The sequence below is a fragment of the Pipistrellus hanaki genome, assembly GCF_964339955.1.
Source record: "Pipistrellus hanaki genome assembly, chromosome: 15".
Taxonomy (NCBI): Eukaryota; Metazoa; Chordata; class Mammalia; order Chiroptera; family Vespertilionidae; genus Pipistrellus; species Pipistrellus hanaki.
In genome coordinates, this window is record NC_140517.1 from 45604304 (window position 1) to 45624886 (window position 20583).

The following is a 20583-nucleotide window of genomic DNA, read 5'->3' on the forward strand; positions in this document are numbered from 1 at the left end:
GGGCCAGGGAGCTGCCTCCTCCCCACGACAGCTGGCTCTGGGTTATCAAGATTTATTCAGGATAGTGTTATCGGAGGCGGTGGGAGGGCGGGGTCCCCGCCGTGCGGAGGCACACACAGAGGACCCTCCCCGCCCCCACGAGGGAGGGGGGAGGCTCGCTTTTTCTTAAAAATATAAATGTATTTATCTGCATCATCATCACATCCCCGGGGCACCCAGCCGGCCGGCCCGTGGACCACAGGATGGGGAGGAAGGAGAGGGGGTGTCAGGGCGCAAGTCTGAGTGAGGCGGCGGGAGCTCCGCCGGGAGGGGGCCGGCCTCACAGGGCCCCGTGCTGGGCCTGGTAGCGGGACAGCACGGCGCGGTAGTGGGACAGCTCCTGGCGCACCGCCACCACCTCCTGCCTCAGCAGGGCGTTCTCCTTCTCCAGGAAGGCCGCCCGCACCGATATCTGGTTCTCCTTGAGCCGCCGGGCGTCGCGGGACCGCTTGGCCGCCTCGTTATTCTTGTACCGCCGACTCCAGTACTTCTCGTCCTGGGGGTGCAGAGGTGGACAAGCGCTGAGCCACAGCGAAAGAAGAAGGGAGGAGCAGCGTGGCTTGTTCCTTCAAGCACCTGAGGGGATCTAAAGGCACTTCACGGCCACCGCTTGCTCAGCAGGGGGGGTCTAAAGGATACGGGGTCTCCCCTGAGATGGGTATCCAAGGGTCTGCCCATCTAGGGCCCTGGTTGCTAAGGAGAGCAGGACCCTAGCAAAGGCTAGGGCACGAGAGGGCCTCCCACCCCCAACAACGGGGCCTCACGTCTCCAGTGTGCAAAGCAAAGGCCCCGTCCTCCCTTGACAAAGGGCTACAGTGAGCTCCTGGTTGCTAAGGATGCTTGTTCCCTAGCAACAGGGCTTTCCGGGTGTGAGATGCCAGTGAAAAGCACTGCCCTGTACATCACCTTTCCACATCCTGGTTGCTAAGGAAAGTCCAGCCTCCCCAGGGCAGGGATTTGATGTCTACCCATGAAGTTTTCCCAGAGCTGGTCCCTTTGGCCCTTGTTGCCAAGGCAACTTCATCCCTCCTCACCAAACAAAAGTAAAGTCTAAGTGGTCCCAAGGACTGCAGCTGGTCTCTGAACTGGCCTGGAATAGAAATAAGCCCTGGGGTTTCGGCCCTCCCTCCCCCACGGAACAGGTCCCATTTGTGCTTCCATGAAGGAGCTATCCTGAGCCCTCCCCACAAGACTATGCCCAGGGGTCTTTAGTCCTAGAATTTGGTTGCGAAGGCAGGCCACTCCTTACTGCCAAGGGGCACCCAGAGTTCTGGAACATGCCCCCTGCCCCCCATTTAATTACAGCCTAGTTCCCGCTTGGTAGGGCAAATCCAGTCCCTAGCAACAGGGCCCCGTGGCAGGGGAAACACCGATCTAGATTGGGCTCGCAGGCCTGACCTAGCTGCTCTGAGCAGTTGTGTCTTACACGAAGGCAGGGCAAAGCCCTGTGAGAGGAGCCCAGGCACCTCTTGCAGGGGGAGACCCCGGAATTGGAAGAGACGGAATGCCAGCAAGATGAGTCCCTGCCCAAGGCACCCAAATCGGAATGTGGTCCTGGCTCACCATCAGAGCCAGAGGCTTCTTGCCTGTGAGGCAGTTCACACCCAGGAAATAAGGCCTAGAGGGCTGACAAAGTCTGCGTCCTAGGCAGATGCAATCACACCAAAAGATGCCTCAAACCAGAGATCGAAGCCTGGCTGGCTGATAAGAGACAGGCTGATAACCCACTGCTAAAAAGTGCTGTTCTTAGCAACTGAGCCCAGCAGAGCCTGAAGCCTGCCCCCCTGAAAGGTGGGGTCCAGCTGGCAGGAGAAACTCCAAATCTGTACAACTGGGTCCAGCAGGGCTGGCTGTGTCTGTGTCCCATAATCACGCCATCTTCATAAATCTCAAGCCCAAAACGTTGTCCCCTTGCACCCCATGGCCAAGGAGGACCGGCCCTTGACTGCAGAAGAACCCGGGAGTGAATCCTAGTGAGAACCCAGGCCTGAGGGTGAGGTGCCCTGGCTGTGGGGGCTGCGCTGGCCAAGCCTGGGCCCCACATCTGGCGGGGCTCACCTTCTGCTCCTCTGGCACCTGGATCTTCCTCGCCTTCTTCATGATGGGCTGGGGCTTAAGCTCCTCCTCCGAGAACCGGTGTCTCCGAGGGTCAAAGGTCTCATGGCCGGGAATGCTTGACAGGGCTAAGTCAGCAGGGTCAGGTTCAAAGGTCATCAGCACCTCCACGGTATCTGGGTCCACAGGGCTAGGTGTGTCCCGAGAGGTCAGGCCTTTAGGAAATAAAATGTGTCACCTGAGTGTGTAGTTGTTTTGGGAAGAGAGTTCCCAGATGCTGCACTCTCTGCGCAGGGATCGTATCTGCCACAATGAAGGCTATAACATACTCTGCCAGGGAACAAACCCTAATATGGAATATGAAGGTTCCCTGAGCCATAAAGACGCTTAGAAATAATGAAGCCAACTCCACCTTTACAAACGGGGAACCTGAGGCCCAATCATTACCTAGCTTGCCCTGTTATACTTGAGTCTGGGCTATTGCTTCCGAAACCTCATGCCTTCAGAGTCAGTGTCCGTTTCTTCCCCATAAGGCTAGCCCGAATCCTTCCCGAAACCCTGGCCAATGCTTAGACCTGTCCAGGAAAATGGAATCCAATGCACTGAAACGACTTCCAGAGCCTCCTAAGAACTATCAGCTCTCAGGAGTTAGGGAAGAGAAGCAGGAAGGGCTCTGAGATCCCAGGAGGTTGGCTCAAGGGGGGCAGGCAGGTGGCCTGCGCCTTTAAGAGCGAGCAAACAGGGTCAGCTGAGGACACCGGTTCAGGGCCGAGTCACGTGCGGGCGCCTGCTTCCTCCGCACCCGCCGGGGCTCACTCACGTTCCCCAGGCCCCGCCCCCTCGCGCGTGACCGCGCGTGCGCGGAGCACGGAGGAGGTTAGGGGAGGACTCACGTGGCGCGGGAGTGTGCGGCTGGGCGGGGGAGGGCCCTGGCTCTGCCTGGGGGTTGGGCCAGCGGCAGGTGTGTCCAGGAACCCCCGACCTGCTGCTGCCAGACCCCGGAGACCCCAAGATGCCAGAGGGAGCACCCCTTTCCTCTCGCTCCTTCCGGTCTCTCGGCTCGAACTTCTCAACCTCCAAGGATCCAGTCCCCCCTTCTCTCTGGGGAACACAGGAAAACCGACCCCCTCGATCTTCTCCCTAGGGCCCTAGCCTAATCCCCTCGCCACAGGGTGCACAGAGTTCTGGAATCCCAGGCCCCTCCTTTTCCAGGAACCTAGGAAGATGGGCCCTCGCCTCAATGGAAGACCTAGAATGAAGTTCCTCGGCCTCCTCCCCTCTGGAGTGCAGGACCCGGGGGGTCCCAGACCCTTTCCAAAGGGGGACCCAGAAACCAGGGTAGACAGTCCCTTATGTGTAGGGAGCCAGTCTGTGCCCAGCCCTCGCCTTCTCCCTAGTAGAGGGTCTAGGCGTTCGGTCCTATCCCAGTTCCACCCATTCCGGGCCAAGAATATGGGGGTACAGTCCACTTCTCGCTAAATAACTCCGGTGTTGTGGGCTCCCAGTCCTGGCTGCACCAGACCTCCTGGAATTTGGGGCCCCAAGTCCCTCTGTTGTGGGGTCCTGGAGACCCAGCCCTTGATCCACTCGGGGACAGGAAATCCGACTCTTCTCCCAGCTTCTCTCAACTAGGGGGCCCAGAGCCCGGGAGCGCAGCCCGGGTCCCCCCACCGCCCCGCGCCCGGCGTCCCAAGCCCCGCCCCCGCCGGCAAACCCCGCCCCCACCGCCTAAGCCCCGCCCGGAGCCCCGCCCCCGCTGCACCTGCGCGGTGGCCGCCGGCGGCCCCGAGGGCGGCCCGGGCGGGGGCGTGCCCCGGCGAGGAGCGAGGGGACGCGGAGCCGCAGGAGCCGGGTCCGGGGGAGGGCGCGGGCGTGCGCGCGGGCGAGGGTGCCGGGGACGGGCCGCCGTGGGGCGGCGGGCTGGGCGGGAGCCCGTGCTCCAGCAGGAAGGCGTCCAGGTCCACGTACTCCACGTCGCCGAACGGCAGCGTCCGCTCCCACAGCAGCGGCGCCAACAGGCTCGGGCCCGGGGCGGCCGCTGGGCGCCCGCGGGGGGACCCGCCGCCCACCGCCGCCGCCACGGGGACATCCGCCGCCGGGCCCGCCGTCTCCAGGCCCGGCCCGGGGACCGTGGCTGCGGGCAGAGCCGCCTTGCGCTCCTTTTCCTTCAGGAGACCTGGGGGCCAGGGAGGCAGGGCAGGGGCGGGAGGGAGATGGAGATGGAGATAATGGGAAAGAGACCCCGCGTCAGGGAGACACCAGCAGAGGGAGGGCAGAGACCCACACGACGGAGATCCAGAGAAAGAGGGAGCGGACGGGGTTGGAGGGAGACCGGAGAGGGAGGGCAAGGACCCAGAAAGGGGGGGGACAGAGGCTCAGAGAGGGAAAGACACCCATAGAGAAAGGTCAGAGGCGGGCAGAGATGGAGAGAGGGACAGAAACTCAGAGGGGAGGCCAGAGGTGCAGAACGAGATGGGGACAGAGACCCGGTAAGGGACAGACAGAAGAGGGACGGAAGTTCAGACACAGGTAGGGGAGGGGTTGGGCAGGTGAGAGAGAGAGAGAGAGAGAGAGAGAAAAAAAAAAGACGGCTCTGTGATTCCTCTGCAACCTACCCCCACCCGGCACTGAACCCCCTCTCCCTACCCCCCTCCCTGTAAGGGACAGGAAGGGGCTCTTCCCGGGGCACATTCCTCATCCCTAGGCTCCATGTGACCCCAGGAGGCCCCGCCCAAGCCCGTGTCACTACCGTGTGAGCATCAGACACACCCCCTCTCTCCTCCCTGGACCTCAGGGGTCCAGACTCCCGGAACCAAAGGAAGAGGGGTTAGGGACACTGGGGGTGGGGGCTTGGGGGCCTGGCCTAAGACTCTCCTGGGTCCTCGTGGTAGGCGGGCTTGACAGCCGGTACTTTTGGGTTGTGGGTCCTGAGAGATCTGAGGACCTAAACACCTTAAGTTAAAGGGGAAAAGGTTGGGGAGATGGGTTCCCCCGCACGGAGAAGGTAGCTGCGGACCCCCCTCCCCCGGCACCTGAGTCCCTAAGGGAGTAAGGTGTCTGAGTTGGGCGAGGTGGGGGCTAGAACTCACAGCTGGCTGGCTCTTTGGGCTTGCTGGTCCCTTGCAGAAGGCTCCGCAGGCCGAGCAGCGCTCCCCCGCCAGGGGGGGCCCCGGCCGGGCCGCCCAGCAGCAGGGGGGCCGGGGTCCTGTCGCTCACGGGCCGCGCCATCGCCGGGCACCTGCCCGCAGGCTTAAGGGCTCATGGAGAGGCGAAGAGCTGGCCTGCTGGTCAGCGGCACACACTCCTGCGGTTCGGGCGAGCGTCTGCCCAGGGGCGGGCGAGCGTAGCTTGCAAGATCCCAGTATCCAGAACAGTGCGAATCCTAGGAGCGACGGGGATTTGCAGTCCTCGCTGCAGAAACGTGCAACTCTAGAGGGTCCCAGGAGACCATGCAGTCTGGGTGAGGGGATGATCAGGTCAGACGGCCAGCTCTTTGCAACCGAGGGCTGACGGGGACCCAGGGCGCTTCTTCTACAAGGTGGGCGAGCCTGGCTCTTGCAAAATCTGCAGCTCTCTCAACGGAAGGCGCTTTGCAATCTGCACCAAGAGGTGAGCGCGGAGGGGCGGGTGAGGGGGCCGGAGGAGGTGGCAGCCTTGAGGCGTGGCCAAAGCAAACTTCTTTCGCGGAAAAAAAAAAAAAAAGCCAAACCAAAACACCGGACGCCACAGCGAGCACCCCTCCTCTCGGCCCCCGCCCGCGCACGCCCAGCCCCAGCCCCGCCCGTCTCTTGGGCCATGCACCCCAGCCGCGTGCCTCCCTCGGGCTGAAAGTGCGGGCCAATCGCGTCCCTACCCCTCCGCACGCTCAGCCAATGGGACCCGCGGATCCGCCGAGGCCCGGGACACAGGGCGGGGCCCAGTGCGCGAAGTTGCCCAGCCTCCTCGTGGGAGGCGGGACCCTGACCTACATTTGGCCAATGGGAGACGGCGCTGGGGGCGGGACCGTGACCCAGTTCGAGCCAATGAGACAGGCGGAAGGAGGAAGCACATGGCTCTGCGCGTGCTGCCTGACCCGGCGAGTGGGGAAGGGGTGGGGGCGGGTGGGAGAGGCGCCGCTCCCTGGAGCCGCCTATCCCAACCATTGTTTTGGGAATTCGGAAGCCAGAACCCGAACGGTGGGATTTTAGGAAGACGGGAGGTTGGTTTCTAGAAGAAGGGTGCTGTTCTCCAACGCCCGGCGCGCCTCGAATCAGACCACTGAGAAACAGGAAGTGTTCTGTCCCTTTAATAGCTTTGTTTTGGGGGTGACTCCCCTCCCCTCTTGGGTAGGGCTGGGAAGGGCAGGCGCAATCCTCGGTGGGGAGTCTCAGCGACCGTGGGGGGCACCATCCACTGTAAGACAGACGACAGCGATCAAGGGCGTTAGTTGAGGCGCAGCAGCCCGGGCTGTGCAGGGGGGCGTGCAGGCGGCGGGCCGGGCCGGCAGGGCTCTACCACTGGGAGGCTGAGCAGGGGGGACCGGAATGGACCAGGTTGAGAGGCTTGTATACACGGCCCTGCAGTAGGCTGAGCCGTAGAGAGGCAGCGGGAGGGTGGAATGGGGACCTTCAGTTTCAGCATCAGGCTGAACTACCAGAAAGTCTTCCTGAAGGGAGCGGGGGGGGGGGGGGGGGCTGGACTGTACCACGTTGTTGAGAAGCCAGAGAGGTGGCCGTTTAGATCTCAGGGCTGAAGGGAGAGAGGAGGAAGTAGGAAGGGAAAGGGGGTTGAACCATATTGATTCTCAGTAAATGGGGGATTATGGGACAGCACAGGGGTTGATACCACGAGGAAACAGGAAATGGATCCGGGTCCCACCACTTTGGGAGAGGAACCGCAGACCAACAGGTGATCGTGCCACAAAGAAGCCGGGGGTGTCGGGTTCTGTACCAAGGTGCACGTTACAAGCAGCGAAGAGGAAAGACAAACCATGGACCAGCAATGGCCTGTGGCGGGGAGGGGGGCCGTAGAGGTGGACTGGAGCACGCTGACACAGAGGGAGGAGGGAGACAGAGCGAGTGAGAACTCAGGAGGCCGGACCATACAGAAGCAGAGGCGGGTAGGACTTTATCATATTGACACACCGGAGGGAGACGCACAGAGGCGGGTTAGACCAAGACGCGGTGGTGGAGGGGGGTGCAGACTGGACCATACCATGCAAGCGGTAGTTGGGGCCTCGGCAGCGCCTCTCCGGGTGCCGGGGGTCCCTGTTGCCCCTCAAGGCCCTGTGGGCCAAGGGCTGCAGGGGCCGGCCGTTCCCGCTGAGGCTCTGGAAGATCTGGGATGGAGGATTCTGGCTCAGGAGTCTCAGGGAGTGCATCTGCCGAGAGAGGGGAGTGAATGAAGCATGCTGGTGACGTCACACGGGGAGCCCCGCCCCTGGGAGCCGATCTGAGGGGCCTTGCTCAGCTCCACCCCGGCCCCATCTGACCCTCTGACCCCCTCGAGTTTCCAGTCAACCTGGGGAAGGCGGGGAGATAGGGGGTCACCTGGAGGGACGTGATATTCAGGACGCGGTCAATGAGGATCCAGGTGACAGTCTCGGAGCAGGGCGGGGTGCTGAGAGAGCCCTGATAGGTGATGAAGCCGAAGGATTCCGGGAACAGGAGCTCCAGGCTCAGGTCTTGAAGAAAGTAGGCGTCATCTGCGGGCATGTTACGCCAGCGTGAGGGAGGGGTCCCCACCCTTGAGCCCCCCTCGTGGGCACACCCCCACCAAAGCACCACGGACTCACTCTTGTAGGAGATTCGGGTGATGGTATCGCGGTTAAGGAGGCGGCTGAGGAATGGGTTTGAGCTGCCAGCCACCTGTGTGTGTGGGGGAGTGTGAGGTGAGGGGGGAGGAACCCAGAAGTCCAAGCCCTCCAGCCCTTCCTCCTGCAATACCCAGGAGTCTGGGCCTCTCTCCCCGCCTCCCTCCCTCCCTCCCTCCTGCCCTCCCTCCCCCCTCCGGATCTTGCCTGGACTCACATTGACAAAGAGGCTGAGAATGGCCAAGCCATTGGGGCCCCGGGAGGCAGCACTGAGGTTCCCATAAAGTTCCTGGTTGAAGTGGATGAGCTGCACCTGGGAGGGCAACACGGGGAGTGGGGTTCCTCCAGCAGGAGGGGGAGAGAATGGGGGCAGCTCTGGGGGTCCCAAGTCAGGTTAAGGATTAGTGCAGGTTGGGGGGGGGGCAGTTCCGTATGGAGGATATGGTGAGGCAAGAAGAGGGTGAGGGTGACCCAGGGCAAGGATCAAGGGTCAGAGGTCAGTAGCCAGCACCTCAGCAGAGAAGCCCTGGTGGTTGATCTGGTGTTCAGAGCCTGCCCCATCCCGTGCTCCAAACAGCAGCCGCAGTTCACTGAGCCGGTGGCTGTAAAGGAGGGGACCCCCAGACACATTGACCACGGGCCGGGGTGCAGGCAAGAAAGACACGTGGCGCCCGGTGTTGTACAGGGTTCCCCGGAGCTGTGGGAGAGACGGACACAGAGATCTCTTTCCCCCCGTTTCCACGCCTGCATTTCCTGCTTCCAGCCATCCCTTCATCCTTCAGCACAGTTAGCACCTACGACTTTCCAGGCTCTGTGCTGGTCCACGGGAGGTGCTCGGTGTTGGTGAATTTACCTAATTCAATATCTATTGAGTTCCTACTCTGCGCCATGGATGCCGGGAAGAGAACGGTGAACAAGTCGACACAGATCCCGGGCCTCATGGAGCTTATGTTCTGATTGGGCCGAGACAGACAATGAATACTGGTTTCACACGAGTAACTGCTCGATTCATTACATCCTGTTCTCGTGCTGGGAAATGATGGGGAATCTGGCCTGGATTGGAGTGCGGAAGAACAGGGAGAAGGGCATTCCAGGAAGAGGGAACAGCAAGTGCAAAGGCCCTGAGGCGGACTATGTGAGTGACAGCGAAGAGGCCCGTGGGACTAGAGTCATGAGCAAAGGAGAGAATGGCGATGAGAGCTAGACGGGACATTTTGTATTTTTTTTTGAACTATTAAATCTATTTAATAAAGATGTAATATGCAAATGGTCATTCCGCCGTGAGGCATAACACCTGCCGTGTAATGACCCTATCAGGGATGAGCAGGAGGGGGGCAGCGAGCTGCAAGCAGGCAGCGTAGAGCTACAGGAGGGCAGGGCAGTGGGCAGAGAGCTACTGGTGCACGGATTCGTGGGCAGGACTACTAGTATATATATATATACATGTGTGTGTGTGTGTGTGTGTGCACGTGCACACATGTGTGAGCACCTGCCTCTTTCCCTATACACACACACACACACACACACACTTGGTACAGTGCCAGGCAAGTGTTTGCTATTATTATTTATGCTGACAGAAGGATTTTGAACAGGGGAGGTATGATCTGGTTGGTGTTTTTAAACATCTCTCTAGCTGTGGGGTGGGGATTGGACTGCAGGAGACAGACAGATAAGCCAGCAAGGAAGCCATGGCACCAGTCCGGCTGCAAGGCATGGATGGGGGCGGCGAAGGCGACAAGAAGTGAATGATATTCAGCGGGGAGGCCGGAAGAACACGTTGGACATGGGAATGAGGGAGAGAACAGGGTGGGGAATGGCTCCGAGGCTCTCAGCTGGGGCAGGTGAGCCAAGGATGGTGCTGGCCCTCCTAAGAAATGGTGTTGCCAGGTGGGCGAGAAGCATGCACAGATGCTGGGACAACGCTGCCTGGGTCTGAATCCCAGTGCTGGCACGCTAGCTGCGTGGCCTCAGGCAAATGGACCGCTGTGCCTCATCTCTGCAGCCATAAAATAAGGACACGAGCACCTGTATCGTGGGGCTGCTGTGAGGATGAGAGGGTTTAACAAGCTTTTAAGACGATGCCTGGCACGGACACCCTGTTTTACCATTGCTTCCACAGAGATGGGGAGACGAGTGAGCCACGTGCGGGGAGGAGAGAACAGGGGACCCATTGTAGGGTGGCAGGGGCCTCTCCACCCAGCGTGTACCCCTTCTTCCCCAAGGCTGGCCCCCCCACCTCAGTGTCCCACCCCAGCCTCCGCTCAGACCCACCGCAGTGGGCTTGGCACCCCCTCCCACCAGGCCCCTTACCTTCTCTCCCCCAGTGCTGAGCCTCAGTGGGGGCAGGAAGGGGTCATAAAGAACCCTCTTCAGCTCCACATCCACGGGGCTCTGCCGCTTCCCCACGGCGCACAGGCTCCAGGCTGCGTTCACCAGGCCCCAGAAGGGAGGCCCTGGGGGCAGGGGCAGGGCAGGGAGGAAAGGGAGTCAGACACAGGCACTGGATCCCAACGTTGGCATCTGCTGAGAGGGCTGTGGTCTGGGCCCCTGGATCTGAGGGAGAAGGGAGCTGGGGTCGAGAATCCTGGCTCCTAGAAGAATCTTGGAGGAGTTTCTTAAGACCCTCCAAAACCTCCAAGTCCTCTCTCCCTGATCTAACCTATCTTAAATGAAGTCATTGGGAGAAGGAACTACAACTCCCAGCAGGCTCTAGGGCTGCCAGCCTAGTCATCCAATGCCAGACTGCCCCCAGTGCCTATGGGAGTTGTAGTTCTTTCTGTCTCCCCTGCAGCACAACTGGGTAATATAATGTACTGGGGAGAGGGAGGACTTGCAAGTGGGGGCTGGACAAGGGAGGGCAGGGGGCCCCTGAACCTCTGATTACCAGCGGGAGCCAGGACCTGCCTGCCTCTTCCCTGCAAACACACACACACACACACACACACACACACACACTCTTCCACCCCCACACACTCCCCTCCCACTCACTCCCACTCACTACTTGAAATGCGCATGTATAATGTCCCATGGTGAGCCACCGGGGTTCAGAGGCTGGGCTGGGCTCCTGGGGGAGGGAGGGAGGGGCTGGGACTCCCGGGGAGGAGAGGGTTCCGGGTCCGAGGAAGGCGGTGCCTGCCGCGGGGCCTGGGCTGCCGGGTCCCCTCCCCGGCTGCACCTGGCACGAAGTTTCCCTGGAGATTATCCTTGTAGCTCCACCAGTCCTCGGGGTCAGGTGCCGGTCCGATGTGAGCTGGGGAGAGAGCAGCCTGAACCCGCTCTCCCTGGCACCCCCTCCCCGCCCCTCCCTCAGGGGCTCCTGCCCCGGACCCCGGGCCCCGGGCCTTACCTGCCGCCCCCAGTGCAGCCCCGAGCACCAGCGCGCGGGGGGCGCTCAGACTGGCTGCACCGCCCATGCCCGGGCGGCCTCCGGGCGACCCCTCCCTCAGCGCTTCCCTCTCTGCTCCCGGGGACCCTGTCCCTCCAGGACTTCCAGCCTTCCTCTTCTCCCCGCGGGGAGTCCCGGACCCCCAACACCCAGCCCACTCCTCTCCTCCCCTCGGTGTCTCTCCTCCTCCCTCTCCGTCCCCAGCCCCCCTGCCTCCTCTGCCTCCTGATCTACCCCGCTCGCTGCCTTCTGCTGCTCCCCGAGGTTGCCTCTCGGTCTCTAATCCACACCCCCTCTCGGCTCTTTGCATTAAGCTGCCCCAGGCCACCTAACTCCATGTCCCCATCCTCCTCCTCCTCCTCCTCCTCCCTCCTCTCCCTCTCTGCTCCTGCCTCTGCTTCCCTTCTCCCTCCTCACCTCCTCTCTCCCCCTTTAAGCTCCTCTCTCTCCCTCCTCCTCTCCTGCCTCTTCTGCTTCCCTGTCTCTCTCTTCTCTCTGGTCCCTTCCTCCCTCCTCCCCCGCCCTTTCTCCGGGTTATTTAATTTTTTTTTTTTTTTTTTTTGTGGTTGTTGGGGGGCGGGTGCTCTCCCAGCAGCGAACACGCCTGGGGCAGGTAGGGGTGCGTGTGAGTGAGTGTGTGTGTGTGTGTGTGTGTGTGTGAGTGTGAGATACGCCCACGGGGCAGGGAGGGCGCCTCGAGGGGTCGCGGGAGCCGCGGGGCGGGGGCGGCCCGGACACCTGGGGCCGAGCCGGCAGCCCCGTCCTCCGCGGAGGGGAGGGGGAAGGCGGCCCTTAAGGTGGAGCTGGGGAGGCCCCCCGCCGGCGTGCTCGGCGCCCCGGCCCCGGCCGATCGGGCCCCCCATCCTCGGAGACACCGGCTGGAGCCTGCGCCGGGTCCGCGCCCCCGCCCGGCGCTCCCCGCCCGCCTCCGCCAGGGGCGGCCTTAACCGGCCGGGGATCCCCTGGGAGCCTGGGGTGCGGTGCGGGCCGCTGGCCAGGAGGGGGCGGCAGAGACCTGGAGAGGGAGAGGAGGCGGGGAGGGCGGGGAGGAGCGGCGGGGAGGCCCCGGTCCAGGGAGGGGAGGGAGGGAGGTGGGGGATGCGGAGGCTGGGAGGGAAGGGGAGCCCGAGCTGGATGCGGGGAGACAGGTCGGAGGGAGATGGCAGGCTGGAGGAGGAGGGCGAGAGACAGAGGCACACCCTGAGTGAGAGAGGAATACAGATAGAGAGAAACAGAGACAGAGACACAGGAGGAGGGGGAAGAATGAGGGAGACAGGTGGAGGCAAAGGAAAGATGCAGACACAGAGAGACGGGCGTAGAGATGCAGGTGGGGACAGAGGCAGAGAGACCCGGGCGGGCGGGGCAGGAGGCGGTGGGGAGGGACAGAAGCAGAAAAGAGATGGAGAGACGGGCACAGCAAGCACTAAGGAGAGGCAGAGAGATAGAAGCACATTGGCCGGGGCCAGACGCCGGGAGGAGCGAGGCGGACACACGCAGGCACATCTGTAAGGAGAGACCCTCCTGCAGAGAGACAGAGATCTCCACAGGGAGGCCTGGGCGGCGGAGACCCACCCGGGCAGAGGGAGGGGGAGCTGGAAACAGACAAACCGGCCTTAAGGGAGCAGAAGGAGGCATGCAGAGACGGAGAACTGGAAATGGGCGGTTAAGGACCCAGAGACGGAGGAGAAGGCGGAGACACCCAGAAAGAGCCAAAATGGAGAGACCGAGAAAACACAAGGAAGAGAGGGGTATATGAATTACCCATTGTCACCTAACAAATCACCCCACATGGACTGGCTTAACGCAACCACCCAACCACCCATCGACGGACAGTTCCTCAGGGTGGGAGCCTCGGAGCCCTCTAGGGTAGGGGTGTCGAACTCAATCAGAGAAGGGGCCAAAATCTAAAATCCAGCCTAAATCGCGGGCCGAATGGTTTACTGAACAGTCATAAACTGACAATGTCATAAACTGACAGCGGAGTGCAGTGATGACAGCGCGGTGCGGGCCACATTGCAAGGCCTGGCGGGCTGGATTTGGCCAGCGGGCCTTGTGTTTGACATATGCTCTAGGGGGTGGTCCCAGCGAGGCCTCTCGGTCCAGGCTGCAAGGTCCACGTCCAAGATCAACCACGCGGCCTGGGCACGGGCCTCAGCTCCTCCTCACACGGCCTTTCTAGGGCTGCTTGAGTGTCCTCACACCACGGCTTCCAGCTCCCCCAGGGGGAGCCACGGGGGGGGGTGTGGAGGGAGGGAGAGGGAGATGTTTTGTATGACCTCATCTCCAACGTCACACACAGCCCAGGCGGCGTGGCTCCGTGGTTGAGCATCCACCTATGAACCAGGAGCTCACCGTTTGAGGTTTCGATTCCCCATCAGGGCACATGCCCGGGTTGCAGGCTCCATGCCCAGTAGAGGGCGTGCAGGAGGCAGCCCATCAATGAGCCTCTCTCATCATTGATGCTCCTCTCTCTCTCTCCTTCCTTCCTCTCTGAAATCAATAAAAATATCTGTGTGTTTTTATTTTTTTATTTTATTTTTTAAAAATATATTTTATTGATTTTTTTTTTTTACAGGAGGAAGGGAGAGGGATAGAGAACTAGAAACATCAATGAGAGAGGAACATCAACCAGCTGCCTCCTGCACACCCCCCACTGGGGATGTGCCCACAACCAAGGTACATCCCCTTGACCGGAATCAAACCTGGGATCCTTCAGTCTGCAGGCTGACGCTCTATCCACTGAGCCACACCGGTTTGGGCTATTTGTGTGTTTTTAAAGTCTCAGAGACAATCCCTTCATGGGAATGAGTCACTGAGTCCTGCCCACACTCAGGGGAGAGAGTAGGTTCCCCTACAAACGTGTGGGCTTTTTTAGAGACCATCACAGGTGGGGAGGGAAGAGAGACAGAGCCTGGGCAGGGACAGACCTTCCAAGGCCTGGAGTTTGGTGAGACAGATACTCAGAAATGCAGAAATGTGTCCGAGAGACAGAGGGCGCTGTGGAGACGGGAAAAGAGGCGAGGCAAGGAAACAACGGTCATGATAATAACAACTTTAATAACAACAGAGACCGCCTACTGCATCCCAGGCACAACGCTGGGCATGAGGCCGAAACCGGTTTGGCTCAGTGGTAGAGCGTCGGCCTGCAGACTGAAGGGTCCCAGGTTCGATTCCGGTCAAGGGCATGTACCTTGGTTGCGGGCACATCCCCAGTAGGGAGTATGCAAGAGGCAGCTGATAGATGATTCTCTCTCATCGATGTTTCTAACTCTCTATCCCTCTCTCTTCCTCTCAGTAAAAAATCAATAAAATATATTTAAAATATATATATTAAAAAAACAAAACAAAATGCTGAGCATCGCTATGAGCCACTCGGGTAGCCCTCCCAGCTGCCCTAGGAAGCGGAGGCTGTTGTCCCATTTTACAGATGAGGAAACCAAGTCAGGGGGGACCTGCCCCATGACACTTAGGAAGTGTCAGAGCAGAGGAGAAAACCAGGAAAGACGGATGGAGAGAACGCGATGGAGACATAGGTGCGGAGAAGCGGGGAGGAAAGGGGCAGAGAAAGACCCACAGAAGCACCCGGCTCTGAGGAGATATTTCTCCACCAGAAAAAATGGCAGAGCTTCCCAGATCCCAGGGCAACCCTTAAAGCTGCCCTGTGAGGTGGGGCTGGTATCAGCCCCGTATCCAGACAGGACACAGGCTCAGAGAGGGCAGTGCCTGGCCCGGGATGTGGTGGGCTGAATGGGCACAGCCCCTCCCCCAGAAAGGCGTGTCCACCTGAGATCTGCGCGGGGGCCTTATTTGGCAGGAGGTCCTTGCAGATGTGACTAAGTTCATGACCTTGAGATGAGAGCATCCTTCATTATCCAGGTGACCCTAAATCCAGTCACAGGGGTCCTCGTAGGAGAAAGGCAGAGGGGACTGGAGACAGAGACAGGGATGTGAAGACAGGTGGAGTGATGGGGCCACAAGCCAAGGGACGCCAGGAGTCACCAGAAGCTGGAAGGTGCACGGAGGCCCATACGGCCTTCGGACAGGCTGTGGCCCTGCCAACTCCCGGGCTTTGGACTTCCGGCCTCCAGAACTGGGAGAGAATAAATGTCATTTTAAGCAGCACCATTCGTGGTCATTGTTTTCAGCAGCTGACCCCAGGGGCGGGAGACAATAAGAAAAACATGGAATTTCTCAAAGGCAGAGACAAGGAAGGAATCAGAGAGGAGAGGGAGAGACAGGTGAACTGACAGCGCAGGAAAAACAGGGTCTACCTACAATTCCCTCCCCCTCCAGGCTCCATCCCCCTCGGGGCTCCCTCCCCCTCCAGGCTCCCTCCTCCTACCCTCCAGAACCCCTCCCCCCTTCGGGCTCCACCCCCCTCCGAGCTCCCTACCCCTGCAGGCTCCCTCCACAGACCAGAGCGGTCTTTTTTTTTTTCTTTTTTAATATATATTTTATTGATTTTTTTATAGAGAGGAAGAGAGAGGGATGTCAGAAACATTGATGAGAGAGAAACACCAATCAGCTGCCTCCTGTACACGCCCTACTGGGCATGTGCCTGCAGCCAAGGTACATGCCCTTGACCGGAATTGAACCTGGGATCCTTGAGTCCGCAGGCCGATGCTCCATCCACTAAGCCAAACCGGTTAGGGCCAGCATGGTCTTGATACATCTAGAGTTGAGCTGCCTCTGCCTAGTCATAGCTGCCCCACAGCTCCCAGCACCTTGGACAAAGTTTCCACCCCAAGTCCTCCTCCTGCCCTCAGGGCCTGCCTCCGAGGTCACCCGCTCTGGCCTCCGAGCTGGGTTCGCGGCCTTCCCTGGGCTCTTCAGTGAGCTGATCCAGGTCAGCGACTGTCCATACCCCTTTCTCACACAGCTGACTGCCCCTCCCCTGCTCAGAGACTTCCCATGGCTCCCCAGTGCCCCCAAGAAAAAGCCCAGGCCCCCAGGCTGGCCCTAGAGGCCCCCCTCCCTGATCTGGACACCCCCGGCTCCCAGCCCAGGCCCTTTGGCCTCGGGACCTCTGCAGAAATGGTTGCCTCTCACTGCTCTGTCCGGTTCTCCCCCGGGCAAAGGACTCTCAGGCCTGGCTGCGCCCGGAGTCTGCTCTCGCAAGAAGCCACCGAGGTGCTGAGGTGGGCAGGGGCCTCCTCGGAGCCCGGGCGGCCACCTGTGCCACCTCCGTTACAGTGCAGACAGGCTGGGCTCGGTGCCCGAGGGAACGGCCGGGCCGGAAGTGGGTCCCAGATGTGGATTTCACGCCTGTTGGTCTCGGGGGCTGGGAACAAAGCTTGGGTCGTGAGGAACATATGGGGCTTGCCTGCTCCGCACTTTCATCTCCCACCTTCCCAGCCTCTGGGTGGGAGCAGGAGGCCGGGGCTGCTCAGGCCTCGGTGGTTCCCACAGCCCCTCTGGGCCTCTCCCACCGCCTTCCTCCTCCTCTTCTCTGTGTTCTCGCCCCCTGAGCGCTCTTCTCCTGGGAGAGATGTGTGCTAAAATAATAACCACAGTCGAAACCCGTGTGGCCCAGTGGATAGAGCGTAGGCCTGCGGACTCAAGGGTCCCAGGTTCCATTCCGGTCAAGGGCATGTACCTTGGTTACGGGCACATCCCCAGTAGGGGGTGTGCAGGAGGCAGCTGATGGATGATTCTCTCTCGTTGATGTTTCTAACTCTCTGTCCCTCTCTCTTCCTCTCTGTAAAAAATCAATAAAAAATATTTAAAATAAATAAATAATAACCACAAACTCAAATGGCTCTTACGCTGTACCAGGCACTGCTCTAAGCCCATGATGATGTACACATATGAACTCATTTAACCCTCAGCATGCTTGTCGGTTAGTCCCTGTCGTTATCATCTTCATCCCCATTTTAGAGATGAGCAAACTGAGAGACGGGAGGATTTGAACCCGGGCAGTCTGGCTCCAGAAGCTGTGATCTTCGTGAGAACGGGCTCAGAGCTGGGCCACCCACAGGCCTCCCTGTGACGGTGAAAATGGCCTGCATCGCTCTGACCAGCCCGCTGAGCACCAGCCACTTGGAATGTGGCGAATACGATGGAGGAACTGAATTTTAAATTTTAGTTCACTTTATTTAATTTAAAAAATATATATTTTAGCCCTGGCTGGTTTGGCTCAGTGGATAGAGCGTCCGGCCTGCAGATTGAAGGATCCCGGGTTTGATTCCGGTCAAGGGCATGTACCTTGGTTGTGGGTACATCCCCATGGGGGCAGGGGGGAGTGCAGAAGGCAGCTGATCGATTTTTCTCTCTCATCGATGTTTCTAACAATCCCTCCCCCTTCCTCTCTGTAAAAAATCAATAACATATATAAAAAAATAAAATAGTATATATATGTTATTGATTTTTTTTACAAGAAGAAGGGAGAGGGATAGTTAGAAACATCGATGAGAGAGAAACATGGATCAGCTGCCTCCTGCACACACACACCGCCCCCCCCCCCCCCCCCCCCGCCATGGGGATGTACCCACAACCAAGGTACATGCCCTTGACCAGAATCAAACCAGGGACCCTCGAGTCCACAGGCCAACGCTCTATCTACTGAGCCAAACCAGTTAGGGCAAGAATGTGCTCAATTTTTTAAAACAACAGGAAGGAGGCCAGTGTGGCTATGGGGTGGAAATGAAGGGAAATGTAAGAGGTAAGGTCAGGTATGTGGTGGGAATAGACCACGAGGGCCTAGTAGGGCAGGGCAAGGATTCTGGATTTTATTTAGAAAGAGATGGGAAGCCACTCAAGAGTTTTGAGCATAGCCGAGGCCGGGTTGGTTCAATGGATAGAGCGTCGGCTTGGGGACTGAAGGGTCCCGGGTTCGATTCCGGTCAATGTATGTACCTTGGTTGCGGGCATATCCCCAGTAGGGGGTGTGCAAGAGGCAGCTGATCGATGACTCTCTCTCATCGATGTTTCTAACTCTCTATCTCTCTCCCTTCCTCTCTGTACAAAATCAATAAAATATATTTTTTTAAAAAAGAGTTTTGAGCATAATAGTGGCATGATCTGATTTGGATTTTAAAAATTATGTATATTTTTATTTATTTCAGAGAGGAATGAGTGGGAGAAATAGAAACATCAATGATGAGAGAGAATCATTGATCAGCTGCCTCCTGCATGCCCTCTACTGGGGATTGAGCCCCAAACCCAGGCATGTGCCCTTGATCAGAATCAAACCTGGAATCTTTCCGTCTGCAGGCCGGATTTTAAAGCCATCGCTCTGGCTTCTGTGTGAAGAAGGCACAGGGAGACCAGAGTGGAAACCACGGTAATAATCCAGGCGAGCAGTGGTAGTTGGTAACTTGGACCAAGGTGGTAGCAGTGAAGATGGTAAAAATGGTTGAATCTGAACATATTTATTAGACAGTATTACAGGATTTGCTGACGGACTGCACATGAGGGTGGAGTGGTGGAGTGAATGCCCATTGAACTGGCTTCAAGAGAGGATGAAAAGGACAAAGATAAGGAATATAGCGTTTTTTTCTGGAACACAGAACTGTTCTAAGGAACTGCCAGACTCCTAACTCCTGCTTCAGGAATGCCCCCACATTGATCCAGCTGGAGGCCAGACGCAAGCTCCCTCAAGTATAGGATATTATTGAATATCCTGGAAGCTGTGTCCTGTCCTTTTCAGTCTTGTCAGGAGCATACCCTGAACATTTCTTTAAAATATATTTTTATTGATTTTTTACAGGAGGAAGGGAGAGGGATAGAGAGCTAGAAACATCAATGAGAGAGGAACATCAACCAGCTGCCTCCTGCACACCCCCCACTGGGGATGTGTCCATAACCAAGGTACATGCCCTTGACCGGAATCAAACCTGGGATCCTTCAGTCTGCAGGCTGACACTCTATCCACTGAGCCAAACCGGTTTTGGCTATTTGTGTTTATTTATTTATTTATTTATTTATTTATAAAATATATTTTATTGATTTTGTACAGAGAGGACGGGAGAGAGATAGAGAGTTAGAAACATCGATGAGAGAGAATCATCGATCAGCTGCCTCTTGCACACCCCTAATTGGGGATATGCCCGCAACCAAGGTACATGCCCTTGACCGGAATCGAACCTGGGACCTTTCAATCGATGCTCTATCCACTGAGCCAAACCGGTTTCGGCTACCCTGAACATTTTAAAGAACATATTTATTGGTTTCAGACAGAAAGGGAGAAGGCAAGAGAGATAGAAACATCAATGATGAGAATCATTGATCGGCTGCCTCCTGCACGCCCCCTACTGGGGATCGAGCCCACAACAGAGGCATGTGCCCTTGGCCGGAATCGAACCTGGGACTCTTCAGGCTGACACTCTATCCCACTGAGCCAAGCCGGCTAGGGCTACCCTGAACATTTATTGCTGAAGGACCCAATCTCTCTATAAGGCTATGGCCCACCCTAGCTCCCCATTGGCTGAGAGGCCACTTTCTCTCAAGGAAGGAAAGGGTTGTTCCCTAAGCCCAAATGGTCTTCAAGTCACCTCCCTTCTGCTGAGACTTCTTCAAAGCACTCTCTTAGTGACTTCCCTTCAAACTGAAATTGTGTTGTTGATTTTAAGTCCGGGGGCAGAGGTCAGGGTGGCAAAAAATTCCTAGGACATGACATCTTTCCATTCCATCGTATTTACTGTGTCCAGCCTTTTTAACTCCATCCCTCTGGCCTATAGGTACCCGGTTGTTGGGTAGGATGGAATTCTGCCTAGCACCAAGTGATGTCACACTACTCTGTGGCAAGGGCTTAGGCTATGCTTCCAGACTAGGTGGACTCCACTCAGAACCACTGTCGGATATTTATTCCAAAGTCTTTTTATTTCCTTCTCAGAAACCACCCTGAGATCCTTCTTAGAATGGAAAGTTTCCTAAATCTGGAACTTTCTGGAAATCTGGCACTGCCATCCTGAAAAGACACATTCCCGCCTTTTCCAGCTACTGTCCGCACCCCCTCGCTTTCACCCAATCATTGGGCAACACAATCTGCCTAGCGCTTAGTGACGTCACCTCACCTGTTTCATTGGATTGGCCATTTTCTCAGGGAATGGTAGCCATCTTCGGACTCCTCCGATATACTCGAGGCCTTCTTCATTCGCCCCTCAGAAACCCTCCCGGCACAGATCAGGGATCTGTAGCCAAACTCCCTCACGACTTAAGACTTTATTGAAGAGACTAGTTTCACAGGACTCGGGCCGGATGTGCAGCCAGAGAACCCAAGGTCCCGTTTGCAGTTTGCAGCTGCCTTTGGTTCAGAGGCCTCCCTGCCCACGCGGTGCTGGCGCAGGCCAGTGACGTCAGGGTCACCGCGAGA

The 20583-nt window shown here is 58.3% G+C and overlaps 2 protein-coding genes across 5 annotated transcripts; both read right to left on the reverse strand.

Moving 5' to 3' along the window:
- Window positions 1-36: 36 nt before the first annotated feature.
- DBP (D-box binding PAR bZIP transcription factor) lies at window positions 37-6225 on the reverse strand. Of its 4 annotated transcripts, XM_084905440.1 has the most exons (4): window positions 5184-6225; window positions 3857-4270; window positions 2098-2309; window positions 37-535 (listed from the first exon to the last, which is right to left on the reverse strand). In XM_084905440.1, exons 1-4 carry the CDS (start codon window positions 5320-5322, stop codon window positions 320-322), a joined length of 981 nt encoding a protein of 326 aa, XP_084761566.1. In that variant the 5' UTR covers window positions 5323-6225; the 3' UTR covers window positions 37-319. The 4 variants fall into 4 exon arrangements, with proteins under 4 accessions (XP_084761566.1, XP_084761567.1, XP_084761568.1 ...); XM_084905441.1 differs by lacking the exon at window positions 3857-4270; XM_084905442.1 differs by lacking the exons at window positions 3857-4270; window positions 5184-6225 and adding an exon at window positions 2988-3763.
- A 132-nt stretch (window positions 6226-6357) lies between these two features.
- On the reverse strand, window positions 6358-11762 carry CA11 (carbonic anhydrase 11). The gene is made up of 9 exons (XM_084905439.1): window positions 11232-11762; window positions 11061-11135; window positions 10196-10338; window positions 8397-8582; window positions 8103-8198; window positions 7868-7940; window positions 7623-7777; window positions 7288-7453; window positions 6358-6486 (listed from the first exon to the last, which is right to left on the reverse strand). The coding sequence occupies exons 1-9, from the start codon at window positions 11578-11580 to the stop codon at window positions 6461-6463; spliced, it is 1269 nt and encodes a 422-aa protein (XP_084761565.1). The 5' UTR covers window positions 11581-11762; the 3' UTR covers window positions 6358-6460.
- Between the last annotated feature and the right edge of the window lie 8821 nt (window positions 11763-20583).